Raw genomic sequence first — 24,255 nt, forward strand, 5'->3', positions numbered from 1 at the left:
TTACATGATATGTTGACAGCTTCTTGCAGCTGTCACATTTTTTTCTCTAAGATCAGAGTTGTTGCTATCTCACCTTACGATCACTTTGGCCAGGAGTCTTGGTGTGGTCCGTAAACATCACTGGGCATTGAGAAATAGTCACTGAGGTGGTCTAGTATTTCTTGTTTTAACTTATTTTATGTTCCATAATATGCAACTGAACCATCATTCTCCTACGCCAGTGGTTAAGCATGTACTGTCCTTGTGGGAATATTAGGATTTTAGATTTCCATATGCAACTCGATTTTAAGTTTTATAAGTGCAACTGACTTTGTTTGCATCACGCTCAGTTGCTAAATGGAGGTTGCATGTCAAGAACACTTCCAGCCTGTGGGAAATAGTTCAGTGAATTGGATCTGTAGTGTTTGCTTGACAGGTTTGTATTGTTAGAGGGTCATTTAATAAGATATATAGGGTTTAGATTAGTGGTTGCATCACCTGGAGGTGCTGACTCTTACCAGGAGAGTATCTTGGTGGGCATTTATTGTAAGGGTTATTGTGTTCTAGGTCATGTATAGTATTGTCCTTAACAGATGATGTATTTCTCTTCTCTTTGTGCTTTGTTAGACATTCTAGACTCCTCCACCCCATATACTCTTGTTAATATACCCATTTTTAATCTTGTTTGTTTTATTCTTAACTTGCTTTATTTCCCCTCCTCCTATTCCCTCTCCCTCAGCTCTTTGCCCGTGTTGGGGAACAATAATGGGACCCACTTACTGTGCTAATGTGTATGACTCTTTCCACATCAGGACCTCGTGAGAGATCGTCTGTTTATTATCTGGCATTGTACAGCTGCTGCTGTTTTCAGTAAGTTCTTGCTAACATGGGTATTAGCGATTAGAAATGTTTAGTGTTGTAAGACTGATTATCTTGGGCCAAATGCTCCCCTCTGTGGTAGAGTATATAGAGGGGAAATAGGGGCTGAGAGGTCCTAAAACGCACAGGAGGGGGGAGCAGAGCTCTGCCCCTCCCCTCCAGCCTGCAGTTGCTCTGCACATGTTTCCTCAGGAACCCGTAGATATTGAGGCAGAATTCCCCACCTAGCTTAATGAGGATCATAACAGCTAGAAGTGATGATCTGTAGCTTCTCTCTCCCCCGGAACCGGTCGTGCACAGCAGTGGACCACTCGCAGCACACGGCTCCTGAATGAGTCACACTACCATGGGTATGGCGGGGAAACAGCAGAGAGCAACTGGCTTTCCATATGGGTGCCTTAGGACCTGTGAGGATAGGACCCGATTTCCACAGGAATTCTCAGACTCCAAGGAGCTGGTAGGCCGTATTTCCTCCCCACTGAGGAGAGAATGATAATGAGTCACGAGTTTAAACTCCTGGAATCTTTTTCTTGACTCTCTAACTGTGACTCTTCTAGGTGGAACAGGGTAATCTGGGTCTTTTTTCCCTATAAATATGACTATCACAGAGTTGTTTAAAGAAACTTTCCTTAATGTGGGTGTCCAGTGGCAGTGCAATGCCCAACCATCTTGCCTAGGGTGGTCAAAGCGCATGACCTTGGAGCTTCTGTTCAGTGACCTTGAACCTAACGTGGGATGAAACTGCAGTCTGACATCTCTATGTGACTCAGTCACGTAGATGGGCTCCTGAGGGAGTCATAAACCTCATGTCCCGAGTTGGCTCCAGGCTTGTCTACTGGGGAGAAGAGCTGGCTGGCATTGCTGCTGGCTGGTGGGGCTGATGTCATTCAGGGATCAGGATATTTTTTCAAAAGCCTTTGAGTAGACCAATAGTTCTTCCTGGCAGAGATGTTTTTGTTTGTAATTCCCTCCACTATATAAGGCCCATATACAGCAAAGCAATTTCAGCAAGTGCTTGAGTCCATCTTTATTTATCAAAGCACTTAAGCAATGGAACTTAAGCATGTGTTTTCACTTTAAGCACATGCTTAAGTGCTTTGCAGAATAGAGGCCTACATGCTTTTGATAGTGCCGTGTTTTACTATGACTGTAACATATTTTATAAACTTCAGGTGGATAGAGTTGAGGCTTGATGGGATTATACAGATAGGTTAGAAACAGTCATGGTGATGTCTCATGTTGTGGTCGATGAGAAGAGTATTACAGTTTTTGAAACGTATCCAGGGAAAACAGAAAACTTATCATGGTCTATTTTTAATGGAAGGTACAATGCTAAGAGATCTGGTTATCTCCTTTCAAAGTGCAATATGTTGAAATAAATGCAGTTTGATCATTTTTAACTATGGTAACGCAGAATTAGCATTAAGATCTTGACTCTTTCTAAAAGTCATTTGTTCTGTTGGCAATCATTATTCCTCTAGAACTATTACTATCCATTCCACCAAAACAGAAAGTAATCCAAAAGTTAATGTTCTGTTCATTTATAATTATGTTTAATTCATATGATGTATTGATGAGCAAACTTGTTAAGAGGTCGTTCTTGTGTTACATAGGTATTCTGGATTGTTAACAAACACTATATGTATGGTGACACCTGACATAAGAAAAACCCTTTTTTAAAAATATTTGTGGTTGTCATGAAAATGTAATCTTTGATACTGTTCGTTTTTTAACCCATGGTGAAAAATTCAGGATCATGGCTAATTCTGGAAAAGTTGTTGTAAAGTTGACTTTTTAACTGAAAATTTTTTTAATCTAGCAAGAATGAGTTATAAGACTCCTTAACTGTAGCAGATCAAGAGAAGTGGTTTCTGTTTCTTTCCATGAATTAGGATTGACATTTTCCTGCAGAAATTCCACATGTTTAGTAAGTGATTTGAGAGGTAGTTGTAAACTGTTCTGTCAGTTCTTTGTAATGTCTTTATTATTAATAGACATGTTCAGGAATTTTTCACCTTTTTTTTTTTCTGGTCAGAAAATGTCAATTCAAAACTGAAACTTTTTGTGCAAATATATCAGTTTCAACAAAACACTCTTCAGGAAGGTTTCTAAGGACCCAGGAGTGTGGGGAAGAAAGAGACACGTGTGCACACATGCACAGACCCACCCACCCCAGAATAACCAGTATCTGAGTGGTTAGCATACTCACTTGAGATGTGCGAGAGCCAGGTTCAGTTCCTACTCTGAATCAGATCGATGTAGGAGATGCAGGTTCAAATCCCTACTCTACCTGATTTGGAGCAGGGACTTGAACCTGGATCTCCCATATCTCAAGTGGATCCCATATCCCATATCCAGTTGGCTAGAGAGGTAGTCTCTCTCTGGCCCAGTCAATATTTAACTATTTATACAAAGTGGAACAGCTCCAATAAACGAAATTGAGAGAGACAAACTCTCAGAAAGAAAACAAATTTGGAAACCTTGAGATTTTTGTATGAAACAGAGTTCTTGTTTTCTAGCTAGCCCAAATTATTAATGAATTATCATTATTAGTTGGTGCAGCTTATTGAGGAGTATTGTATGAATGGGACACTTATCTGATAGGGCCATGAAATGGGACACTTGTATGATATGGCCTTGTTGTTGCAGTTATCAGTAGGACATGCTAATTTAAGCAACAGTCCTTGTCATAGCATCTTCTCCCTTCCATGATGGAACTTATGCTTGATGGTCCAAAAGTGAGGATACAATAGCGTTAACATCAGTTCATCCAACGGCACAGCCACTAATATAGGCAGACTGGTGCCATTTGAGTGCTGTGTATCATTTGATATTCTAGCAATCAACTTTGTTCATCTGCAACTCTCAGAAATGTTGAATGGGAACGCTGAGCAGTGTGGGTTAATCCCTCCTGGGAAGGATACGCCTCAGTTGCTGTGAATGCAGCCTTTCCAGCAGCATACCAACATGAATGAGCCTGGAGTTCTACTGAAAACAGACGCTCAGTGCCTGGCCTGAGAGGTGTCCTGGTTGTGGCCCTCTGTTCCACAATTGCGCAGCCACAGAATTTAACGTACAGTCCACCCCGGCCACAAAATCACGCTTCTGAATCTCTGGTTACGTTTTTTCAAAAAATCATTCCTACTCATCATGGTGGTGAATATAACTTGGAGACACACATAGCATGAGTGTAAATCAGTGCGGCGTTGCCTGCGGATGTCTGAAGCAGTAGTTCTTGGAGGTGTATTCTGCCCCAATTTATCTCAATAGGTTGACTCTTAAACCTAAAGATTACAATTTAAAAGCTACAGTTTTAACTATTTCACTGCTTTCAATACCAGACCGCCTCCCAAATTCCACAGATGTCAAAATTCCAGCTGTTCTCTGCCCAGCTGCCAAAACCTCCAGCATCCCTCCTAACAACTTTTGTGATGTGGCTGTGCATTGGCTGTATAGGAGTGTGTAGCACATTGAAAACTGTGGACAGCGTAAAATAAATTGAATGAGAATGAGTATGAAAATAAATAACACAAGGGTCACTGCACTGATTGTAATTATGCATTTTCATATTTAATTTATTAAAAACCTTCAGTTTAATATTTAAATGAGACTGCCTTGAAGTTCCAGTCTACTACCCAGTGTGCTGTGGGGTACAGAATTTAGGTTCAGTTGGTCATAGAGTACATGGGGCCGAAGTCATAGTGCATTCTTGTGTCCTCCTTGTTTGATCAAAACAAGAAATGGCATTGTTCTTAAGCTTCAAACCTATAGCTACACTCTTCTGTGTTGTGCAGCACACCTTGAATTTTACATGAGACTTCATTGTCTAGTTATTTCCTCAAACATATTCAAAATGAAATAATTTAAAAACGTTAACGCTTACGATGCTCCAGCCAGCCAGCCAGCCAAATGAATTTTAGGAAAACATACAGATGTTTTTGGATCCATATGGCAAATCCCAGGAGGCTAAACCTGACAGCTCTTGGCTTTTCAGCATGTCTGCTTTAGGGGTGTCTGTTATATGTCCAGAGGTGAATAGACGGATGAAACTTGTGCTATGGACCACATCCAGTAGGCAATCCCCTGTCTTAAACAACTGCTTTGAATTATCCCCAAGCTCTCCAGGGCTATTTGGTTTGGCTTTTATTTAGTTAAAGTATCTCTACTAGGAAACCAATTGTTGTTGGTCCCATGGGTTGTTGCTTAAACCAGATTTCATTGTACTGTACCATTTGTGGTAGCAAGTGCTGTAGTTAAGCTTGAGTTCCAGCTTCTAACCCCTTCTTTTTCAATAGCCTTCTCCAAGCGATTCTTTTTTGGCTGAAAGTTTCCATAGCTGGTCTCAACACAAAGGTGATTTTGTTTGTTTTTAAAAAATTCAGCTGTTCTGAGTTACGGTCAGGGCAGGGGGGAAGCAAATTATTTTTTCTTTCTTCTAATCAGTTTTTTTGTGTTTGCATAATGTAGAACCAGTGACATTCGAAACTTCGGACTTGCGATATTGTTTTGAAAGAGGCTATTCACAGGAGCACGGACTGCTTTTGTGAGTAAGGGATTGCAGTATTGTGATTACTGCACATTTTGCAGCTATTAGGACTTTTAAAACAGTCCGGTTTGACGAAAATAGTTTTATTAGTTTTAGTCATGAAAGCTTAAATTTGGAAGTTTACATGTGAGAGCTTTTCTATTATTTTTGGATATATGTTCGCTTCTGTTTTTTAAATCTCTTTGTTAACTCACCCCACCTCCGCAGAGAAGCTAAGCTTCACAGGACTGCAGTTTGGATCAGCTTCAAGGAGTTTACAAGCTCCACAAACTGAAGAGCTCTGGGTATCTTCTTTTTTTTCATTCATAATGCTGAGAAATTTAAAAGCAAAAATGAGCATTAATGCAATGTTAGTGTTCAGACATCGCGCATTCAAATGTCGTCAAATTCCAAAATGTAAGGCTTCCTCTGCAAAATTAACTTGCCCATAAAGCACATACTCCATGTTGTAGTTGCTTTTCCTGGTTTCCTGGTCAAATGCAACCTTTCATTTATTGCTGTGGCATATCTGTAAAAATATACAGTATGTGCAACATGATCAAATTAATGTTACAAGAGAAACGTTAACCTTTCGAGAGCTTAATTTCTCAAACTTAATGTTGCACCAATGCTCATTTTTGGATTCTTCAATCTACATTATATAGTATAGAATAACAGCTTGCATAGGATCAATATTCAGCACAGCTTGACTTTTCCTTTATGAATCTTTTTATAGACTGTTTCTATCTATGTTGTCATCAGAATATAATTACAGATTTTGCATAGATTTCTATATTTTAATCCTGAAAACTTTTATGTTATGTTTCTGAAGAGAGAAGAAAGTCAAGTATCAGAATATATGTATATAAATTATGACATATGTATGCATGATATATACATATACAAAATCCATAAATAATACGGTTCATCGTAATTTATGTCCTAGACCAATTGTACTTTTATTGAGACAGAAACTGTGACCTTACCAGTGTATGAGATTCAAAGACTTCTATAGGAACAAGGTAAAACCACAGGTAGGAATTGCTGAATAATTACCTTTAGACCAACCTGAGCAAGAACCTTCCCAAGAGGGTGAGCTCATTTAATGGTTCCTAAAACTCAATCTTGTGGATGTCAATGGTCATGCTTGATTATTTACAGCAGTGTTTTATGAAAAAGCAATAAAAATGCATTGGGAGTATACAGAGGAAAAAGGCAACAATAAATGGTTTTAGTTTTTCAAGTGAAGTCCCTTTGGTGTGAACAGGAAGAGGCTGTGTTTCATGCTGCTGTGCCTTAGCTATTTGAAAGGGGCGTGCGTATCCGTGTATCTACCTAAAACATTGCTCTGCTCTGGTAGCTTATGATCGACAAGAGACCAGCAATGAGAAGAAAAAATTCTTAAGTTTGTTTTTAGAGAGAAAGCAATTACAGTTACGGTTAAAAGATTAACCTGTTTTCCAGCTACCTATACACTTAACTGCAAGGGATTAAAAAACCTTCAGAGAGCCATATTAACAAATACAAAGCTTGGCAAAAGGTAAAAATGACATAATATACATTGTAGGTAATTCCTAAGGTTAGTTACTCTGTTCATCTTTTTTGCCTGTGCCAAATTCTGGAAAACATTTTACAGTAGCAAATGCCTCAGGAGAAAAATGACTGAGTACTTGAAATATCCAGAGTGTGATTATATGTGAGATTATATATATTTATGCACACAAGTATATATATATATGTATATAATTCCCCCACCCTACTCCTGCAAGAACTTGGGTAGTAGACAAAGCTGTCCTGGTGAACAGCTAGTTCTTGCTTGATTTGCAGTGTTGAGGGTAGTCTCAGTGTTTTGGTGGATAAAACAATGGCCTTTCAACCTTGTTTCTAGTCCAGCTGGAGAGCCTGAAATAAATGAGTTTACTGCTGACACTCCAGTCCCAGCAGACAGAATTTCACACCAAAACGCCCCCACATATAATTTGTCACAATTGGCACCTACCACTAAGAAAAGAGCAAGGACTGACCCAGTGTACAAATGTAGTCATCTTTCACCTTCCAGCTCAGGTTGGCAGTAAAATCCGGGCAGTCTAGAAATGCTATAAGTCTGGCTATCTGAATCTCCTCCAGCCTCTGTTGTATTCTGCAAACCTTGTTATTCTTAAGGATTCACGTGTAGTCAGATTTCTGGAGGAATCTTAAAACAAGTTTAGTAAGAAGTCTGTAGCATATTTTTAGGAATACAGCTGAACGTGGTCAATATTTCAGTCCATTGGTCACATTTAAGTAGCTTTCAAACTACAGTGCATTTATTACACATAATTGCACAGGGTTTGTTTTTCTGGTTAGTGTAAAATGTACACTTCTGAAAATCAGACTAAGTACTTACCCACAGCTGTCTTTCTCATAATTAAATGTTGGCTACTGTGTAAAAATAAATATGTTCTTTGAAAGCTCACTTTAAAGTTACTAAATAGTAAAAGAGAAGCAGGACACAGTAGCAGTGCCTAAAAATTCTATAACCCTGTTCAGGTTGGTCTGGTATCCCAAAACTCTGCTCACAGGAGTGATTTATTAAGCACTGTAGATGTGCCCCATTAACATACAAGAGTCTCTGTCCAGAGGAGACTGCAATCTCAGAGCCAGGGTATATTGAGAAAACTCCAAGAAGGGATCAAGTATCAGAAGGGTCGCCGTGTTAGTCTGGATCTGTAAAAGCAGCAGAGTCCTGTGGCACCTTATAGACTAACAGACATATTGGAGCATAAGCTTTCGTGGGTGAATGCCCACTTCGTCGGATGCATCCAAGAAGGCAGTAACTTGGATTTGGTTTGTTCTCTTACGTTAGCTCTCCTCTCGTGGCCATAGAGCCAGAGGGCCATGTCATCTCCTTGCGCACAAACACATGCACAGAGGAAAAACTTACATAAAATAGCAGTAGCTCTGGAGCTGTGGAAAATGTCACAGAGAGGAAGGGTTAGCAGCTGAGCAAAGCCTCCAAATAGTAGAGAGCCAGTGGACTTGCTACAAATCTGGCATCTGCCTTTCAGGTAGCAGGACACTTGGGCTTGTCTCTGCACTGCTCTACAGTTGGCCTCCTTCCTGGAGCCATCTTGGTAGCCATGCTGCCATAGCTGGTCTGTGGCACATCCCTGAAGGTGAGTAGAGGTTGTAGGTTGGAAGTTGGTCTTGAGTGTCATTAACTTGAGAATGTTTCCAAGAAGAGCATGCCACCTAGAGCAGCAGCTCCCTGAATTTGTTCCTTTCCAGGTGACCATGCCCTCCCCAAAACACACACACACACACAAAATCATGGATCCAATGTAGTGGCCTCAGCAGAGGAAGGAGGTAAGCATGCCAAATACATTTTTGCTCCCCTCTTCCTTTAACTTTTGGGGCTGGTTTGTATGACTAAGGCCTGATCCTCAGTGGTGGTTCTGTACCTGCTGAAGGTAAGGGAGTTCTGGTTGCTCAGTGCTTCTCAGACCAGAAGAAATGGGAGAGGCTCTAGGTTTGTGTAGTGAATGAGGATAAAACCCAGACCTGGTAACCTATATGCACAGATTGGAAAGGAGCATTTGAATTCTGAAGACTATGTTCATTCCTCCAAAGCCAGTCCCTCTCTCTTTAAAGAAGAGGGATTCAAAAGAGATTCTCTAAGTGTAAATATTCCCAGGTCTTCATTTAGATAATGCAACTTACCTAAATGCCATGAAAGTCGATAAGCTCTATAGCAGAGAGTTGTCACTTTATAAATTAAATATCAGGAGCAGTGTTTGAAGTTTAAAGCCCTCCCACCTCAGCTCAGATTTTCTGCTGCTGTGCTTTTTTCTTTATGCCTGAGCACCTTGCTGACAAGTGCTAATAACGATGCCAAGAGAGGGTCCAGTTGGAGTTACCACACATTAAACATTCTGAACTTGTCCTTTTGCTCATAGATTGTGCATAATTAATAATTAAACGGTTTCAGTTGTAATGGGTTGACCTTCCTGAACTGTTCATTATTCACAAGGCAAAGGCATCACTCAAACTTTTTTTTTTTCCCTCCCGCTGCCCTTCTCTGTACTCACTGTACATGCACATTTCAGTTGTTTTTGAGAATCAGGCTGACCAAGCACTTCAAAAGCTGCCGAGACTTAAACATTGTCCTTTTCTGTGTTAGGTCTCGCTTACATAAATGTTGTTTTGATACTTGGGCTAGTAGGGTGTTTTTGGAAACAAGATGCAGAGGAGAAAATGGCTTGTAAAGTTCTAAAGCTGATTGGCATCGGTCTCCCAGCAGTGTATTTATGGCTCTAGTGTTAAGGTTGTATCAACCTTCCCATTAATAAGCCATTCTATTTAGAAGCTGGTAATTTAGAAATAGAAGAACCCCTGGACTGAAGCCCTGACATATTGACCAAAGAGTGCCAAATTTTACTGGAAAAAAAAAAGAGTCCATTTTGTTATTTCTTGGAGTTTAAAAAGTATGTACCTCTTCCCCATCCTCTGCAAAATTTTACACTGCATTCTTTTGGCCTTGTATAGAATAAGACTCTGTTCTTTGGTAGAATGAAATAAAGTTGGCCATTAGATCTCATGTGGGCAATTCACTAATATTACTCCACATGCGTGACAATATTTTCTTATGCAGAATGTGCAAAAAAAAGTTAGCATGAAGACTTGGCGGGGATTTCTGAGGCTTTGTTTTATTTTATCTTATTTTCATCCCAGTGCTCCAGTCTAGTGAACTTCAGGACACAACGTAAAATATATTTATTTTGCTTAGATTTTGTTTGGCTTTTTGTTTCATATGTAACAACATATGGTTGCTCAAATTTCAGCAGGTAACAACAGCAACATTTTACATATTGGGAGTAGTTTCATGTACAGAGTATTTTTAAATTTGTAACTAAGCACATACAACAAACTCATTCTCTAAATAAAAATATTAATGTTGATATTAGTGCATGGGATGGAAATGATAATCTAATGTATGTGTTCCATCTCCGGCTACTATGATTTCAAAAATTCTGTGTATGTGAGCAAGCTCAGTGGCCAGTTTTTAACGTTTTACTATGGAAGAAGGTAGGTTGATTGTCTGCTCTTTCAGCTCTTTCCAGTGGAGGCTAAGATGTGCTTCCTCCTGGCCTATCTCTTGCATGCTTGTAGATTTCAGCAGGTATTTTCAGAAGTGAAATGAAAGTATTAATTTGATGCAATTAGCTGTCTTTGGTGCAATTATGTGCAGGTTAACAGAATAGAATATCATGTCTTAAATTCAATTCATTCTCCATGCATAGGTACCACTTTGGCTTGTTTGGTTTCCCAGGGAAGATAAAATGACAGCTTTAATCAAGTTGGCTGGTTGGCAATTCATTAAACTATTGTATATCATAGTTTGTAATGAGGCCTTAGCTCATAATAAGTTTTATGTGGGAATCTGTATTGAATCATATAGCAGAATTTTAATATTCTTAATAAACCTTGTCTCAAAAAAGTGATCTCTGACTTGCCTAAAGTAATAATTTGCAAATGTCCCTTCCTGTTTGGCCCCATTGCAAACTGGACGACTCACCATCTTTCTTCCCTGGACTCCAGGTTGTTGAGTTTTCAATACCTATGGCATACATTTTCAGAATGGTTCACAGAACATCACTACTACTTCACTTTACCAGAATGGTTTAAATTACAGTAGGTACTTGGAATATTATTCTTTCATAGTGAAATTTGCTGGCCGTCTGCCTAGGGGTGGGCATCGCTTAGTGACTTCAGTTAGGGCCTGCTCTCGCATGTTGTGGGGGCGGAGTGTTGCTCATATAATAGCAAGATAAAAAGTGATGAGCTGGACAGAAGTCAGTGTTGATAGGTGTGCTGCCATGTGGTTGCCAGGGTGTCTGCGCCCGTTAGCAGAAATGAGCCTTAAGGACTGCATCTGAAGCCCGTGGAACTCAATGGAAAGACTAGAGCTAAGCACCCAGTTTACATGCTGAGAATCATGTAGGTTATCCTCCACCTACTGCCCCCACTTCTTTTTATTCTAAACTTCTGAGAGTAGAGTATCACCTGGAAACTGCTGTGATTGATGTCCTCGCAGCCTCGCTTATAAGTGCCTAAGATAGAAGGGAGCCGGCGTGCAGTGAGTTAGAAATTTCCACTCATGGTGGATGGCTGTGCTTTGCCTTTGACCTTGCTCGCACCCAGGTGAAGCCTCCTTTCTCGCTTGGCTGGAGCACAGCAGCCTTGGGCTACTTGCTGTGCTCTGTACAGGGAGTTTCAGGACAAAGGTATTAATGATGTCGTGTTACTGAGTACCTTGCAGTTTTTTAGTGTGGTGTTTCTTATAGTTCTGTTGATTCCTGTACCAGGGAGCCCAGGAATTCTAGTTCCAGTGAAGTAGAGGGAGAGTCTCCAATTGCTTCATACAATTCAGTGGATGTTCACTCCACTTTCCATAATGTAGTTTCACTCTGGTATAGGCAGGGCTTGGGAGCTGTGTTCCGGCTCCGCTCCAGCTCCAGGCAAAAACCTGCAGCTCCACTGCTCCGGGGCTGCTCCGCGGGCTCCGCTCCAGAGCCCTGGGTATAGGCAGATCCTGTGGTGCTGCCCCCTTTGTGACTGCAGAAATTATCACCTACCAAATAGGTGTTAAGTGCTGCCTGCCCTCCTCCTCCACTCTGGCATAAATTGATCCACATTTGCAGTTCTCAGAAGATGAGCATTTTAGACTCCTCCTCACTTGTGCCCCTGGTGGGATTGGCAGTGCTCTCTTCTGATGAAGGGGTGGTCCCTGCGCAGAGCTAGCTCCCCAGAGTGGTCTGCGGAGGTAGCTCCAGCTTCCAGTTTTCAAAGAGTTGTGTGAAATATATCCAGTGAGCATTTTGTGTGTTATGTGGATTTGTTCTGTTTTAATCCCCGCATCCCACTCGGGAGCGGGGGCAGTTACCATTTCTAAACTCAGACCTGAGTATAGGTAGGACAGCAGAAAACCATGGAAATATGTACACCAGCCTGTCTCCATTCAGCACAGCCCTGAATTTTTCATCTTACATATGGGTAACTTCTGCATGTGATTCTCTGAACTAAGGGAAGTTTAAAGGCTCTGTGTTTCCTTATGTTTCTTCTACTCTCCAGTGAAAACCTTCCTATACTGATGTCTTTTTTTAAGTTTAAAAATATTAACCTTTCCCTCCTCTTGAACAAATTCAACGAGAACGAAGGTGCATGTCAAACATTCTATACATTTAATAGAACTCTTTGAAAATTGTAGAGCGATGCTGGCTTCTCCTTTTACTCTGCGTTTACTTTTGATTTAATTGTATTTTCCAGCAGTTTCCAATTGTTCGAATTGGAAATGAAACCTTAATAAGAGTTCTGGTTAATTTTCTGTCTTGTAATTACCTATCTCATTTTTCTGATAATTGGTCACAGCAATTATATGTATATTTACTAATCACATAGGAGGCTCTGCAGTTGTATCTATCTGCCACCATTGATAATGACACACACATTGCAGAGGTGCTTTTATCATCTTCTTTTTTCCACTACATCAAAGCTATTTCCTCGCATTCTCAATAATGAATACATGCATGCATTTGACACAGTTGTGTGCTAGAGAAATTGTTTGGCTCCCACCAAATGCTGCACGCTCTGAGTTTCTTGCCTGCAGCGCTGGAAGGTTGTATGTAATGATATATTGCTCATCCAAATGGCCAAAGCACTCCAAAGCACAGTGAGATTAAAATAAGTCATTCCTTTGTTAATTTAAATAGGTGCATGTATCATACTTTGCAGGGTACTTTGTGTAGGGATGTCAGGAAGGAAAAAAGCTGCCGAAAGGTATTTTTAATAGCAAATGAGAATAGATGAGAATGGAGTCATTTGCAGCTGCCTGTTTTATGTGGCTCTCTTGTTCCAACTGTAGGTCTAATGAGATGACACTGTTCAAGTACTCTGCAGTGTAATTTCATTACATCCTGAGCTGTTACACTATAAACACAGTGGAGCTCTCTGTCATTCTTGGAAAAACTCCTAAATTCGTAAAGCCCTCCTTTGCAAATGGTAATGTTGTTTGCTCTCTGTGTAATTTTTTGCTTGTGCTCTTAATTTATTTGCTTTCATAAATACTTCGTAGTTAATTTAGCTAGGCTGGCAAATCTTCCATTATAATTTCTTTTATTTCTTGTAACAATTTTTCTTTTAAATCTAGCAAGAGCTATGCGTAGTAGGACAGCTCTGAAATGAATAAGTGTAAATAAACATGAGTGTAAATAAAAAGTGAATTCAGTGAAAGAAACAAAGGTCAACACAAGAATAATTTCACAGCTCTTTGTTAATTACAAGACCATTTGTGTGTTACTTAAATAATCATTAATTTCTCATTTACACTTTCCCTACCTTCCTTTCTACCCTGTGGCTATCATTGTCCTTTTTTCACCTCTCCTCGGTGTCTTTCCACATGTTTCTACCCGTTGTGTAGTACTCATTACTTTAAATTCAGTGTTTTATAACACATGTTCAGAAGAATTTGTACCTTTTTCTCTATTTCTCTGTGTGAGATGGGGCATTGTTTCATACTGCGTTTTTAATGTTACATTGCTTCCCTTTTTAAAAATTGTCCTCACTTCTGACTCTTTCTTCCTTCCCTTCTCCCTCCCTCCCCCAAATATCAAACCAATCCCAGGAATCGCCAGTCCTTCCGGTTGGGGAGTTCTCTGAGCCATTTGTACACTTCATCACTCAATGGTAAGCTCAGTTTGCAAACATGCCATGCCCTCAATGTAAATGATACATGCCATTAACTCTGCAGCTCCATGAGACCTTATGGCTTCCCCTGCATCCTTTCTGAGGCGAGAGGGACTCGGGGGCCTTGGGCAGATGGGGCAGCAAAGCTGAGCAAACTGTTTAAATTATGTAAACGTTATTTACACGAAGGGTCGTCAAAGTACTTAAGAGGGTTTTTCCTGTTTTAATAAACGGCGATGAATCTGGGTGCATTCTTGTGCACAGAGACTAGTTTAAGAATTCAGTTGGGAGGGTTAGGGGGAAAGAGAGAATCATATTTATAACTTCATTATTCAGAGCTGCTGGTATTATTACTCATAAAACTGCCTCAATGTTTAGAAAGGTAAACAATGTCCTTGATTAATTCATTGGCTTTCCAGTAAGTAATTTTTATTCTGAGTCATATTTTAAAGTGCACCATAGGGCGTATGTTCTTTCTTCCAAACTGAATAGTTCGGTGGAAGGCACTTAAATTTCAGAGAGAGGGGAGAAAATATTGTTGAAAGAATAAATTTCCTATGCAACAAAAGGTTAAAGCTCTAAGTACAATTCATTGTAACAAAGATGAGAGAGGAAATGCTTATTGGGTTTTTTTAATGTCTCATTTAAAAAGGAAGCAGCCATTTAAGTAATAAAATGAAGGCAGAATAACTGACATTGAACTTTGTATAAATGTGATGTTTTTGACTAAGATGTTTCCGTTTATTGCAATGCACTGCCTGGGCCAGCTGGTGTAAATTGGCAGGCCAATGGAGTCAGTGTAATCAGTGGAGCTGTGCCAGTTTATGCCAGCTGAGAATCTGGCCCTGCAGCAGTGTTTAGGAGAGGAGTGATTTAGGGAAGCTTTCCCAGTGAAGCCAATGAGGTTAAAGGCACTGAGCCCCACAGAGGATCAGGCCCATAGCTGTCTGCGATGCGGTAGATTGTGCTTTAAGACATTTCAAGTTCTCTAGCACATATTAGGGCCAATGAGCCAAAAACTATGCAAATAAAATGAATATTCAGATATTTTAATATATTATGTATGAAACAATTCCAAGAAACTCTCTCTCTCAAGATTCCCATTGTGTGTGGCAAATGGTATTGAAAATGAAGAATATACAGTATGATTTATCAGTTAATTAAAATAATAAATACACAGTTTGTGTTTATATACTACAGGCCTCCTTTTCGATGGCTAAAACTTACAGCAGGCCCCAATGTTCAGTGATTTTACAGCATAACTAACTGATGTGCAGGAGACTGCACCTTCTTATCCCTTCCAAAAAAATTAATTAGATGTTGCATAAAAAATGTTATTGAGAAAGAAGGGGGGTTAACCTGTGTTAAAATTTCCACAGATGTCAAGAAACGTGAATGATGGTGGATAATAGCCTGGTTTTCCCAAGAGATACAGCTACTTTGGAATATCAGATTAGAACTGTTACCCACCCACTATTCATACAGCTTGGATTACTTGCTAATGTGTGCATTATTTGAGGTACATGTGGTTATAAGAAAGGCAAATTGTCCTTTGAATCATTAGTAGTACTATGGCCCCTATTTACTACAAGAATATTTACCTTTTTTTAGATATAGTTTAATATTAACCTGCACAGTATGCAGCTTATTTTAGTACGAGGCATTATTGTCCAAAAAAATTACTTTGTATACCATGTTAGCAGTTGACTCCGATAAGTATTAGGCCCATCAAGTGAAGAGCACATCAGACTTTGACTTTATGCCAGCTGCACCATAAACTCTGGCTGTTTGGACGTAATCCAGTTAGTCAGTAGGCAGCTCCTGATGGTCACCTCAGTGCCATGTTATAGTGCTCCTTCACGCAGCTAAACTCCGTCTACAAAAGCTAATTTCACCTGTTGCACACAAAACTAGGACTATTTGGATGAGAAACATGATCTTATAAACCGCTTAATGCTCCGTAATGAACTGTCAGCCTGCCGAGCAGTGGAAATAAGTGTGAAAAAATTAAGGGAGACACTCCAGGGCTCTGCGTGCTACCCTATAGCTGTTTAGTGTTAAAAATTAAACTTTCCACCTGTGTGTATTCTACGTCTGTCCAGCTATATCATAATGTCAAAATGAGAAAAAATTTACCATGATTTCTCAGTTGATTTGTTTATACTGATCACTATCTTTAAAGGAATCCCCAGTAACAAGGATCCCCAAATTAGTTTAGAAAATAAGTGGTTCTAGACATGGTAAGAGAACATTCTTTGGAAGTTTGTGGTAGATCTGACCACCTTCTAAAAGTGATAAAAGTGACCCATCGCATTTCAGGCTTGAAATGCTCAGACACACACAACGAGACAAGTAGAAAATCCGTCATATTCTACAGAATCTTCTCATCAGCAGTTGAATACATAGCAGTTTTATTAAGGATGCAGCAACACTGTATGGAATCAAAAGCTGAAAAAAGAAGAGAGAAATTGATTAACATTTTGGGCACTTTTAGGAGCCATGTCTTCAGTTTGTAATTGATAAAGTTAAGAAGTACATTGAAATTCTAGGCGATCTGCCTGTGTTAAAGGAAGACGTCTTCAGTATTTAAGCATGTGAAATAAATGAATAGTTGTTTATATATAACCATTTCACTTTTATGATACATAGCATGAGAAAGCAACCAAAGGAAAGGCCAGCACCTGAAGACTTAATGGTAAGTGGAACTCCGTAATGTATCTTGAAGTATATATGTTTTTCTCACCAATACTTGCAAAGTTAAATATAAACTTTGTTTCTACGTTGTGCAGCAAAAATACGTTTGCAAGGCGCACACAGAAACCAAGAGTGAAATCCTGGCTCCACTGAAGTCAATGGGAGTTTTGCCACTCTCTTGCGTGGGGCCAGGATTTCACCCCAAGGTTACCAAATTTACTGCATTTGGGGGGTGGAATCTTGGCTCCATTGACATCACTGGCAAAACTCCCATGGAATCAGGAATTCACCTGATCTTTTCTTGGGACTTTCATGCAGGTATCAATTTCAGTCAAACCGTTTTGAAACTAAATGCAAAGGTCTTTCAGTTTGCCTGTTCAGGGATTACAATTTAATGTCAGTCATTCTTTGTCATCATTTACCACTCAGAACCTTTCAAAACCTGAAGATTGAAAACAGAGGATATGTTCAATGTATTACAGTGTTAATGAAATCCTTCAGGAAATTCCTGTTGTCACTGTTTTCGTTTATATTCTAGAATGAAATTAGATTGGCTGTAGAGGATCAAGTGCATACGTATCTTTCCTCAGAAAGGCTTCCAGTGCCTTGTTTTCAGCTCAGAGGCAGTTTTCTTTGCTTGTAAATGGCATTTTTTAGTCAAGCAGTAATAGAAGGAGAGCTGTTCCCAAACAATTCCCAAGTGGTCATTTGTTTAATGCAGAATGTTGATTTGACAATGCACAAGCTGTTAGAATAATGGTAGTATCTAGCATTAGTAAACAATAATTATAGTCCACTCCTACTAATGTTTCACACACCATTCCCTGTCTTTAAAGTGATATTATGTTGCTTATCACTGCCAGATGTACTTTGTAGTTTTATATAAATGATGATGTTTTTTCATTCTTTGCATTGCATACTTAAGGATAACTTTAAGCGACAGTAACAAGATAACGAAATATACGTGTAACTTACCTCCTTTCTTTCTTACATGCTGTGAACTGGGGGCATTGCAGCTGTTCTCCAGTTAGAGACTTACCTCTAAAATTACCCTTTGAGGCAGATATCTCAGAATTCAGACTTGTCTCAGTGTAGGCCCTGCTCAACAAAGCATTTAACTGTGTACCTAATTTTTAACCATATTAACGGCAATGGATCTACTCACATGCTTAGGTTGCCAGCGGGGGAGTGAGGTGGGAGGAAGTTTTGTTTCATGGTCTCTGTGTGTATATAATGTCTTCTGCAGTTTCCACGATATGCTATGCATCCGATGAAGTGAGCTGTAGCTCACGAAAGCTCATGCTCAAATAAACTGGTTAGTCTCTAAGGTGCCACAAGTACTCCTTTTCTTTTTACGAATACAGACTAACACGGCTGTTACTCTGAAACATGCTTAAGTTAGGCGCACCCTTGCTCAATTAGGGCCTTAAAGTTCACCAAAAACCCCTCCACTTTGCATCAGTGTGTGTTTGTTACCAAGGATTTAGACAGCCTTATTTTGTCTTTTTTTTTATTAACTTTTGATGGTTGGAAAATTCTTGCAGTTAGTCACATCTGAGAAAACTTGGAACAGGTTCTAGAAATGGAGACACATTTACCTTGTGCATTATTATGCTATGGCTGGATAGCTTAGCTATTAAAACAACGGAATAGGGGTTCATAAAACCTATATCTGTTTGTAAATGCATGTTTCAATGATGCAGTAAGGCCTGCCACTTATAAATAAAACATCTGCAGATCTCACGTACACCCATAAGTATATATGTATGTATTTGTAAGCAATAACACCACTCCAGGGTGTAGAGTCATAAAAATGAGGCCAAAGGGTGAGTGCCTATCGTACTGGGGAAGTGCATATATATATCTCTACAACTACATGCCCTGGAGTACGTTGTTCCTCTTTTAAAATGGTATTTTTAAAATAATTTTAGAAGAGTAGCTACTGGGGAAAATAACTTACTATTTTAAAGAAAAAATATTTTAGTACTCAACATTTCCCCCTCGTAGTGCTTTCTGTTTAATTAGAAATGGACATACAGCTGTTAAATACACTACACACAGAGCTGGCCTGATGGTTAAATGAAAGAGCAGCACACACTCTTTCCCCCCCCCCCCCCCCCACACACACACACATGGAAAATGGTATTTGTGACTCAGCTTGATTCCCCACTCCTAGCCTGACAGGGCTGAGAGCCGCCCCACGCTGTTCTGCAGCAAACTCTGACTCCAGCTCAGGGACCGCTCTCCAGAACAAGTCACAGCCAGCCTTTGGGCTGAAAGACAGTCTAGCGCAGTGCAAAGTTTTGGAGGGCTGTTGACGGGAAAAGAGAAGTAGGAAAGATGTGGGGGGGGTACAGAGGAGAGAGAGTGAGATGGGGGAAAATAACATAAGATTTAGAGATTAAGGACCACATCCTTCTTGCCCTACACAAGAGAATAATCCCATTAAGATTAAGGAAGTGAAGTCGTTAGGACTGTTTGATTGAATAAAGTGAGTAGCATTTGACCCCAAATCTTCAGATTGCCTTCAGCATAATGGCTCTTTCCACTGGTCCTGAAGTATACAAACTGCCCACATAACTGTGAAGTATCTTGTGTTGGGTTGGTGAGAAGGTAGCTTTGTGAGAAAGGCATCAGTTTTCAGGGGGGTTTTTAAGGTTTCACCAAAAAAAAATCACATCTCTCTGGGGCAGAGTAACATGCTGCAGCCTATGGGTGTAGACAAAAAGGGTATGTCTATACTGCAGATGAAGGTGTGATTGCTGCGTGGGTAGGCTACCTACCTTTAATCTAGCTACGTGCGTAGCACTGGCAGACCCTAGCACAGGTCTGCAATCAAAATATGTTCCCAGGATCCCCACTGGGATTGTACCGGGGTGGCTAGCCCACACTGCCATGTCCTCACTGCCGCACCAGCTAAATTAAAGCCAGCATGGGTATAACTACCCAGGCTATAATCCCACCTTCATTTATGGTGTAGATGTATCCAAAGAGTGTTGGGTTCAAATGGTAGGTCAGCTGATTGTGAATCCTGTAGTACAGTGTTTCCCAAACTTGGGACGCCCCTTGTTCAGGGAAAGCCCCTGGCGGGCTGGGCCAGTTTGTTTACCTGCCGCGTCCGCAGGTTCGGCCAATCGCGGCTCCCACTGGCTGCGGTTCGCTGTGCCCGGCCAATGGGGGCTGCGGGAAGCGGCGGCCAGTACGTCCCTCGGCCCACGCCGCTTCCCGCAGCCCCCATTGGCCGAATGCATCCCTGAAGGCATCCGATGAAGTGAGCTGTAGCTCACGAAAGCTTATGCTCAAATAAATTTGTTCGTCTCTAAGGTGCCACTAGTTCTCCTTTTCTTTTAACTACCAACTGATTGCATCAACAAAGCCCAGCTGGTGCCTGTAATGATTTATGGGGGCAAACCAAAAACTGCTTCTGAAAATCAAGCTCATGGTGATAAGTAATTCTGGATGTTGTGATCATAACGTTTTATACATGTGGCTGGGAACTGCTGGCCCTGAGTCAGATTGCTTCTTTAAACCATAATCCATGTGCAAAGAAATTCTCAAAGGCAGAGCCTCTGCCAGTCCAAAGTGGTGCACTAGAGGGTTCCCTCTATGCACAACTGAATATATAGCAGTGACTCTCGAAAGTTCTCAAGTAATGCACGGACCACGGGCACCAAAACAGAGGGGGCCATGGCCCCATTGCTTTTCACCAGCCGTATGGATGAGTGATGAGGGGAGAGGGCGGAGAGGAGTGGGAGGGGGCGGGGTCTCAGGGAAGGGGACAGTGCGAGGGCCACAGTTCAGGCACCAGGCCACCCCCTTTTAGGGACCTTCCATCGCCCTGGCATGGATATCCCAAAAGAAGCCATATAATTCCATTTAATGGCATCTACCAAACACAACTGGAAGAAATTTTGCATGATCTCTCTGCTTTTTCCTCAATTTTTCTCCTATTAGGGGCACTGAGACTTTTTTTTTTTTTTTTTGGTAATTGTCTCTTCTGCCTTGTTTTGCATGGTCCATCCTCAAAATCAGTTTGAGTAGTTATTATTGCATGTGGGAACCCATGTCACCATAGCAACCAGAGAGCCTGCCAGTTGGGGGTGCTGTATGGCTGCCGCATCATGTTTCTTATCAACCAGAGGAATCAAGAGTGTCCTATAATATACTATCTATCTATCTAAGTACATAAATAGACATCGTCACTGTAGTATCAAACACTGTAAACTAGGGCTCCCCAGCTCCAGCATGCTTTTAACTCCTTGATGCTGACAGAAGAAGACTGAGGAAAGAACCACCATCACAAAGATATCATGCCAAGCAATAATGCCTGACTGGATAAATCTACACTGCAGTTAAACACCACTGCTCTCCCATGTCAGCTGACTCAGACCCGCAGACATTTGGCTGGCCCCTGGGACCCTCCCACCTTTATATACCATGTATGCAATCTTTTACCAATGCAACCTTCAAATTTTGGATCTTTTCTTGAACACAATGTTCTGTTTTCTTTCTCTTTATACTACCGTTGTTCTCCTCTTACGACTGCAGATTGTTGGATGTTCTCCATTGGAGAATGGCACTTTTTTTCCTACCTGTAAATTGGCCATCTCCTAAGAATGTACCAACAGGCTGAAGACTCCATTCCCTTTCCTGCTTTCTTGTTCTGTGTGCATTGTGATTTACAGAGCGGATGCACTTAAGCTTTGGGAGTTTGGAAAGCTATGTGGTTAACATAGCTCCTCTTGAGATGTCTTGGTGTCAATCAAGAACTTACCAGAGCAGCTGCTTCACCTTCTGTTGTGGGCCAACCCAGTCCAATAGCCTAGAACTCCAGATAGGTGGCTTAATTCTGGCAGTTCAGTGGGTGCTTTCCTAGGAGAAGATGAGTTTAGCACTAGAACAAAATAGTTCTGTCATAACTGTACTTAATAATCATGGTTCATAAAGCTACGGTTAATTCAGTTATGACTTTAAAGTGAACCCTTTTTATATGAAACCTCAATCCTAAAGTTCTGACAATATATGCTCATTAAATATCCCGTGTCAGTTTTCACTAGAGTTGAAGAGGTGTTGGTTCCTGATAGCCTCTCCAAATTCCCATTATTCTGCCTCCCTGAATTCCCATTGTAGGGTCTGTTGGTAATCTTCACTTACTTACCTAAATTGTAGTGGTGGTTTGCACTGTTCATACAGTTTTTGTGTTACACCACAGTGGTGGGGTAAGTGATATACAGAGTATGGGTGAAATTTTGACCCAGTTAACATCAGTGGGGCCAGGATTTCAACCTACAAAATGTTTTGAGGTGAAATGTACTCACCAGGATGAAAGAAGTAACATGTAATCGTCCATAGCACCAAGCAAAATATGAGCTGATATTTTGTACTATATACACATTAGTTGTGCTGGATGTCAGCATTTTGCAACCAATTTCATATAGTTAAAGGCTGAATGCAAAATGAGATCCTCTTCTGATCCCTCAATTGTTAAATGCATTTCAAAAGCCAACTAACAACATCTGGTATACCAGATCCAACCCAGTGTAACTCCGTTGAAGTCAGTGGAGTTACACCGAGGATGGATTTGACCTATCTTGTCAGGTTGCTGGAGCACTTTATTTTTCAGATTTCTTGGAAAACGTCAAGCCAAAGTAGAGGCTGCATGAAATTCCTATACAAAGTCAAACTCTTCAGTACCACGTATGCTCTTGTATAAGCGAACACTGAATTTCCCTCACAAACAACTAACGTAAATTAATGCCCTTTGGTTAGGGCCCTACCAAATTCACAGCTACAAAAAATGCGTCCCAGGCTGTGAAATCTGGTCTTCTGTGTGCTTTTACCCTATACTATACAGATTTCACAGGGGAGACCAGTGTTTCTCAAATTGGGGTCCTGACCCAAAAGGGAGTTGCAGGGGGGGGGTCACAAGGTTATTTTTGTGGGGTTGCAGTATTGCCACCCTTGATTCTGCGCTGCCTTCAGAGCTGGTGGCCAGAGAGCAGTGGCTGTTGGCCGGGTGCCCAGCTCTGAGGGCAGCGCCCCGCCGTAGCAGCACAGAAGTAAGGATGGCAATACCATACCAATGCCACCCTTACTTTTGCACTACTGCCTTCAGAGCTGGGTGGCCGGAGCGCGGTGGCTGCTGACTGAAGGCCCAGCTTTGCAGGCAGCAGCGCAGAAGTAAGGGTGGCAACACCGTACCAGGCCATCCTTCCTTCCTTCTGCACTGCTGCTGCTGCTGGCATCAGCTCTGCCTTCAGAGCTGGGCTCCCGGCCAGCAGCCGCCGCTCTCCAGCTGCCCAGCTCGGAAGGCAGCGCCACCGCCACCACCAGCAGCGCGGCAGTAAGGGTAGCAGCACCGCAACCCCCCCCCCCCCCATTAACCTTGCTCGCTCCCCCTCCCCCCCCCCCCGCAACAACTCCTTTTTGGGTCAGGACCCCGACAATTACAACACCCTGAAATTTCAGATTTAAGTAGCTGAAATCATGAAATCTACGATTTTTAAAGTCCTATGACTGTGAAATTGACCAAAATGGACTGTGAATTTGGTAGGGCCCTACCTATGGTTAAGCTCAGTCAGTGTGCCTTTTCTTTGGCCCACCCACCAAAAAAAAAACCCAGTTTTTTGCCTTGAAGTTATGGCATCAGTTTCTCAGTTTATACAGGAACATATGCAGCGATTTAATTATTTTAAAGTATTTCAAATTAACCAACTTCGCATGGAGGAAAAAAAAAGTCATTTTAGTGAGCTATGAGAAAAGTCTTCCTTCCTAGGAGAAGAATGATCTTCATAATTCACCAGTGGAGACTCTCAGCGGTATTCTTACTGTGGCTGTTCTTTTATCTCTAACATGCTCTTTCTTTGAGTGTTGTGTGAGTCCATATACAGATACAGACATGGAGTCAGATTAAATAAAACACAATATGCTGCTTGACCATAGCAGAAATCTGCACAAGATATTGGAATACCCCTAACAAACAATTATTCTGTGCAAGGGAGAAAAAGAGCCTAGTTTTAATAAAATGGTGGATTTGCTTGCTTTTTTTCATTTAAAAAATAAATCTATCCAGGGTTTCAAGGCTGACTCTGCCTGGAATGGGTACATGTTTATCTAATAAGATAGTCGGATGAGCTTATGCAGGTACAGTTTGAACCGCACACATGTACTGTACATGTGGGTATGTATTCACTCACTGATTTAGCTCAGGATGCTGTCTGTGCATTTATGGTATTTTTCAGACTCTTTCCATTTCTAAGCTCTATTTAATGGAATCTATGCATAGTAAGTAATCAGGTCAGAGAGAAGCAGCATCCCCTGTTTGAGATCAATCGCTGGCTAATACTTTATCTAGGCCACTTTATTATCTCATGCTGATTCCATTCCCATTCTCCTCCTCCTTTGTAGCATGCACTTCAGCTGTGGTAAAAGTACGTATCGCATACATATTAAAAACA

The 24,255-nt window shown here is 40.9% G+C and overlaps 1 protein-coding gene across 7 annotated transcripts in view; it reads left to right on the plus strand.

Annotated features, from left to right (window-relative positions):
• The window catches only part of MAP2K5 (mitogen-activated protein kinase kinase 5), a 195,167-nt gene that overhangs the window by 142,304 nt on the left and 28,608 nt on the right, over window positions 1–24,255 (plus strand). For 3 of the 7 annotated variants that reach the window (XM_037910003.2, XM_037910004.2, XM_043523450.1), the window contains 2 exons: window positions 14,043–14,104; window positions 16,754–16,799. The exons of 2 other annotated variants lie outside the window; for them this stretch is intronic. In XM_037910003.2, coding sequence (XP_037765931.1) covers window positions 14,043–14,104; window positions 16,754–16,799 — 108 coding nt within the window. Of the gene's footprint in view, window positions 1–791; window positions 850–14,042; window positions 14,105–16,753; window positions 16,801–24,255 lie in introns of those variants that run through there. 2 more of the 7 variants (XR_005226960.2, XM_043523451.1) reach the window with 2 other exon arrangements.

This window comes from Chelonia mydas, chromosome 10 (genome assembly GCF_015237465.2).
Source record: "Chelonia mydas isolate rCheMyd1 chromosome 10, rCheMyd1.pri.v2, whole genome shotgun sequence".
NCBI classification, from domain to species: Eukaryota; Metazoa; Chordata; order Testudines; family Cheloniidae; genus Chelonia; species Chelonia mydas.